Raw genomic sequence first — 6,171 nt, 5'->3', positions numbered from 1 at the left:
TGAAATTGAATGAGAAATAATAGTTCAAGCATTGAAAACAAATTCTTAATTTTAGTATAAATACTTGTTTCAAGATTAAAAGTATAATCAGATAAATATTCATAATGAATACCCTTTTTAATTAAAAAATAATTATTATTATTATTATTATTATTATTATTATTGTTTAAAATTATTGAAAAATTTATGGTCAAAGTCAAAATCTAAAGTCAAAAGGTTAAATGTTAAGAAGGTGTAACAAAAGCTTGGCACATGTGATTCTAACCCATTTGAATACTCAAAATGAATTTGGTGGCATTTTGCATGATTTTTATTTTGCAATAACTTCTCTTTTTTAATTTTTTGTCTTTGACATTTTATATTGTTTTGTTTTTATTTCTTATATGTTTTTCAATTTTTTGTTTTTTCAAAACTATTTTTTTTATTGTCATTTTTTTTCACTTTTTTAATTTTTATTCAATTTTTGTATTTTTGATTAATTATTTTTTCTTTTTTTTTTGTACTTTGTTTATCTTTTTTGTTTTACTTTAATATTCTTTTCTTATTTTATTTTTATTTTGGTTTATTTTTTATTTCTTTCTTTATTTAAATTTTCATAAATTTTTAGAATGTTTTGGATTTTTTATTTTTCATAAATCTTTTGTCTTTTCATTTTTATTCTTTTCTTAATTTTTTCAAAAATTTCTTTTTATTTCTTATTTTCATTTTCAAATTCTTATAGCTTTTTTTTTGTTGCATTTTCTTCTTTGGTTTTTATTTTTATTTTGCAATAACTTTTCTCTTTTTTAATTTTTTTCTTTGATTTTTTATATTATTTTCTTATTATTTCTTATATGCTTTTCAATTTTTTGTATTTTTTAAAATATTTTTTTCTATTTTGTCATTTCCTTTGATTTTTGAAATTTTTATTCAATTTTTATCTTTTTTTATTTTTTTATTTTTGATTCATTATTTTTGATTTTCTTACTTTTTATATTTTTTATTGTATTTTTGTTTATTTTATATTTTATATTTTTTGTATTTTATTTATCTTTTTTGTTTTGCTTTAATATTTTTTTCTTATTTTATTTTTATTTTTTATTTTGGTTGATTTTTTATTTCTTTCTTTATTTATATTTTCATAAATTTTTATAATGTTTTGGATTTTTTTAATTTTTCTATTTTTTTTTTCTTTTTTTATTTATCGTTGTTGGTTATTTTCTATTACCTCTATGAAGGGATCGATCCTGTTACTGGAGTGATTGATCCCTCATATAGGGTGATTGATTCCTTCTTGCTTTATCAAACCAAATTTGCTTTTTGACCAAAAAATCAATCAATTCTTTAAAGAGAGAATCGATTCCTTTTTCTACTAGAGTAATAAAACAGTAAAAAATTGTAGCTTTTTTTTAATTTCAAATCAAAGATTTTGATGTTTTTAGTCAAAAATAAAATTTAAACATGTTAAAAACATCATTTTAGACTTGTAGAAAAAGGACATTTTGATCAAAAACATTTTCTAGAAAAATAGGGATTTTCCCATTTGTATACAAGGAATCAGCTGGTCGTAATAGCGAAAATCGACTAGTTGGAACTCTAGCAACTAAACCTATTTTATTGATAACTAAAGATGTCATAAGCTCATGTTTAATTGATAAAGTGTTGCCATCAATCAAAGCCAAATGGCCTCTTTCCAGTGAAAGAGGAATTTTCATTCAACAAGATAATGTAAAGCCACATATCGACATTGATGAGGAATAATTTTTTCAAGCTGCAACTATGGGTGGATTTGAGTTTCAGCTATTTTTTTAACCTCCAAATAGTCCTGATTTGAATGTATTGGATTTTGGATTTTTTAAAGCAATTCAATCTTTACAGCACCAAGAAACTCCTACAACAATTGACGAGTTAGTGACAACTGTAAAAAAAATCTTTTAATGAGTTTTCACCAGAGAGTTTAAACAATTTATTTTTGACATTAAAAGCTTGCATGGTTGAAATTATGAAAGTTAATGGAGGAAACAATTTTAGGCTGCCACGTATAGGTTAGCAAAGATTGGAAAGAAATGGAGAACTTCCAGTCCAACTTCATTGTGACCAAAAATTGCGCAAAATGCTTTGCTGCAGATTCAACTTCAAAGTTGAATGCAATAAAAATCTTGGATTTATGAAAAAAGATTTTTTGGTTAGATGGATAGTGATATTTTTGCAAGTTTTTAGAATATAAAATATGCTACAATGTTAGATAGACAATCCTTTTGGTATGTTTTTGTTTAACCATAAGGTTACTTTCGTAAATCTTGAATACAAATGTCTTTAAGTAAATATGGTGAATTTGTATAAAGGTTAGCTGGTATAGCTCCAATAAATGTAAAAAGATTTTATATAGATTTTGTAAGCACTTTGTAATGAAAAGTTTTATATATAGATTGATAGTTTTGTTATAGAAATTTTTTTTTGTTTTTGTAATTTTACTCGATTTTATTATCAGATTGTTTTCTAAACTTTGAATTTGTTTTTCAATTCTTGATTCACGTGACCGCTAAGTGAAATGGTGTAAAAAAATTATAGTTATTATGTTGAATTTTTTTTTAATAATTTTAAAATTGAAATATAATAAAAGGCAAAGAAGAAATATAAATGTTAAAATTTATTGATTTTTTAAAGTGATATTTTGAATGGGATTACTCAAAAGTGATAAATTTTTTGAGACGGGAGAAATATTAATATTGAAAAGTTAAATGGACAGACAGAAATAGCTTTTTTTTTTTTTTTATTGAGATGAAGAGATTCGATCTCAATTTTTATAATAAGAAAAACATGCATGAATCTTTAAGTTGAAAGTTCAGGTAATACAATTATTTTAAATATTATACTACTTTTATTCTTTTCATACGAAATTCCATCATGAATAGTAGTCATTAGTAAAAACAAAAAAACAAAAAAAAAAATGCTGAACAAGTGAAGATATTGGCACGTGATGCTAGGAACATATAATTCTAAATCGACGGCTGGCTGCCCATGCCCCAGTGCTGCTGATCAGTGACAGGTGACGTAATACAAATGACAACGCCTACTTGTTCTCATTCGTCCCACCCTTCCTTCCATCAGCATCGGAATCCCTTTCACTCGCTTACACCGGTTTTGGCGTTTTGTACTTCTCTTTTCCCACCCACTTTACTTATTTGACACATTTCTTTGTGTGTTAGTGTCTATATAAACCAACATAAGACAGCTTAGTCGTGTACAAGAATGGAATTTCAAATGGAATACCCGGTTCATAATTTGGGAGTGAACAAGGGAATGGAGAGGTCTCGTTGTTCTTCAGCTAAGGAAGAGAGGAAGATCATTGAGAAGAACAGGAGAAATCATATGAAGAATTTGTACTCCAGGCTCAATTCTCTTCTCCCCCATCATAATTCTAAGGTTTGTTTTTTTTATTTCTTTATAACATTGATGCCGGGGCTCTGAGTTTTAGAGGAATTGATCTTTAAGAAGTTCAGTTTTCATTTCAATGTGGATACTGCTAATTGCAGGAGCCATTGTCATTACCTGATCAAATAGATGAAGCTGTGAATTACATACAGAACCTGGAAACAAGCTTGAAGGTATCCAGGGAGAAAAAGGACAGTCTAATGGGCAGAAAGAGATCGTACAGATGCACCAATACTGCAAGCTTGAAATCCCCGGAAATTAGGATTAGCGAAAAGGGCTCTGCAATAGAGGTGGCTTTGATAACTGGGCAAGAGAGTCAGCTCATGTTTTATGAGATGATTCGCATACTTCATGTAGAAGGAGCGGAAGTGCTAAACGCCAGTTTCTCGACCGTTGGGAATACAATTTTCCACATTGTTCATGCCGAGGTAATTAATACACTGTTTCCAATTTTTATACTTCTCTTCTATTTTTTCACCCAAAAAGTAAAACTGAAAGCTGTGCAATTTTGAAGTTCTCTAAAAACACTTCTAATTTTTTGCAGATTGGAGCATTGGAAGCAGCAAAAATTATAACGGAGAAACTAAACAAGTTTGCACATGGATCCACAAGCGATGAGGAACTCCGGCGGGAGCTATGTGACAACGAAATCGATCCTGAAACATGGGGTTTCCCAATCATGTGATCGAGGCGCTTGACTTGACGACCTCTTCTGGGCATGCATAATTAGGCAATAAAACCACGAGCTTATAATTAAGAGAGCAAACTGCAAGGGCTGTAGCATTGAATTAGGAAGAGTAGCCTTAATAAATTGACTGGTAGTTTTCCATCTTTGTAAACAGTGAGCATACATAATTAGTCAGGTACCGGTTTTAATAAATGACTGGTAGTTTCAATTCTACTGTTAGAAGCCCTCTTTGGCTTATATCTTGGCTGATGAACTGATTGGAGTAGCAACAGATTTTATGAATACTTTTAAGACTCCAATTCCTCTTCCCTTAGGTTGTGAATTTTATATGTAAGCTTCTATTGGTTGTAATTGTTTCCAAATTATATGAATTGAATAGTTGAATTTGGTTGTACTTTGATTAACATTTGTTATGATTTACCAAAAAGAAAAAGGGGGGTCATCTCTTTCTCTCTCTCACTTGTTTTAAGCCATATGTATCTACCTTTACCATTGTTAGAGTATGAAGTGAAGAACAGAAATGTTTTAGCTAATACAAATTAAGCTATTTCAGGAAGAAATTCGATGTCCCAGAAGTAGATTTTGAAAACTTTATTTTCTACCTACTAAAAAAAGGCAGACAAAAAATACTTGCTAATGTAAGTGATTATACGAATTCATATATGTAGATCTTATGGACCTCCACTTAAACACCATCTTATTGTTATATATATTTGACTCCTTTTGTTCTTTTTATGGCTTGTATGAACAAAAAGATTCATTTATATTCTTTCATTAATGCAAGAGTTGAAATCCTTCTCTTTAATCTTAGATGTTTAACTAACCATCACCTTGTTAGCCTCTCTCACGACCCTTTTATTCTTCTTTATTGCTGCCAGACCTTGGTAGCTTCAATCACAGGCTTGTGCGCACAATCCTTATCAGTATGTCCAAATACTTTACACTGGTTACACTTTGGAGGCATCCATAGAACTTCCACAGAGATAAAAGTAATCATTCTATCTCAAAGCACAACATCAAAGAATTGAGGTAAATTTATAGCAACTTCGGTTTCTACACAAATTTTAGCATATGCAAGCCTTCCATGATTTGCAGTATTCTATCCATATACAATGGAATGCCTAAAGCACTAGTAATGTAACTCAGTCTCCTTGTGGTATATAGTTCCAGAGCAACATTTCCCAAATGTATCCAAACCGGCAACCTATTCATCTTTAACTCCAAGGTTTTCATGCTTGGTTCCCATTTACGAACAATAATGAGATTATTTTGAATATATCATGATCCTGTCGCGAGCACTTTGTCTCGAGCACCCTACCTTGTCTTTCTCGGAAGAGAATTGAATTATGAACATATTTCTACTAGTCGACATAATGCTAATAGTTCCTTCCTTTCCCATAGCATATTTACCAAACGTTGAAATTGACTAAAATTGGAACCCTACCTATGAATTGAGCCACCAACGTGTTATGCCATTAACCATTAATGAACTCATACCTTAAACACTTCACCCGCTGGCTTAATCAGTATTTTACCATTCTCTCTCCGTGAGGGAAAGAATTGTAATGACTAACCCAAGGGAGAATTGGTTGACAATATGCATACATTAGCATTAATATATCAAGTGATAAAACAAACAAAGGCAATATCGGTGCATCCATTACACAAACAGGAAGCAAAATTTGATACACAATTGGGCAAACTAGTATAGTATTCTTCCTTGGCTGGAAATTCCAATTAAAAAAGTTCATCACCTATTTTCATTGGAGCCCCTCTTCAAAATGGTTTTTAAAGTTTGTTGCCTATCTTCACAAGAGCCCTTTTCAAAAAGAGATTTTTTAAAGTTTGTTGCCTATTTTTATGGGAACCCTTTTTCAAAAAAAATAAAATTTAAGTTTGTTACTTATAGGAGCCCATTTCAAATTGAGAATTTTTAAAGTTTGTTACCTATCTTCATAGGATTCCCTTCAAAAATAAGATTTTTTATTAAAAAAAATAATTTTCAACATGCAAACAAACAAACAGCACATAAGCAAAAACACCCTTAGCACACAAGCAAAACTCTCGGA

The 6,171-nt window shown here is 29.7% G+C and overlaps 1 protein-coding gene across 1 annotated transcript; it reads left to right on the top strand.

Annotated features, from left to right (window-relative positions):
• The first annotated feature begins 3,134 nt into the window (after positions 1-3,134).
• On the top strand, positions 3,135-4,502 carry LOC111298486 (transcription factor bHLH162-like). Its single transcript, XM_022893199.2, has 3 exons — positions 3,135-3,405; positions 3,516-3,842; positions 3,959-4,502. Exons 1-3 carry the CDS (start codon positions 3,232-3,234, stop codon positions 4,097-4,099), a joined length of 642 nt encoding a protein of 213 aa, XP_022748934.1. The 5' UTR covers positions 3,135-3,231; the 3' UTR covers positions 4,100-4,502.
• The last annotated feature ends 1,669 nt before the right edge of the window (positions 4,503-6,171 follow it).

Source organism: Durio zibethinus, chromosome 16, assembly GCF_047325235.1.
Source record: "Durio zibethinus cultivar Kanyao isolate XHJ-2024 chromosome 16, ASM4732523v1, whole genome shotgun sequence".
Lineage (NCBI taxonomy): Eukaryota > Viridiplantae > Streptophyta > Magnoliopsida > Malvales > Malvaceae > Durio > Durio zibethinus.
The sequence above is the reverse complement of the archived record's forward strand: the minus strand, read 5'-3'. Positions and strand labels throughout refer to the sequence as shown.

Bases quoted from the DNA above. Each gene is read 5' to 3' on its own strand.
- LOC111298486 (XM_022893199.2), top strand. From the start codon at position 3,232: ATGGAATTTCAAATGGAATACCCGGTTCATAATTTGGGAGTGAACAAG. The intron at 3,406-3,515 runs GTTTGTTTTTTT...TGCTAATTGCAG, and splicing joins TCCCCCATCATAATTCTAAG to GAGCCATTGTCATTACCTGA. The intron at 3,843-3,958 runs GTAATTAATACA...AATTTTTTGCAG, and splicing joins TCCACATTGTTCATGCCGAG to ATTGGAGCATTGGAAGCAGC.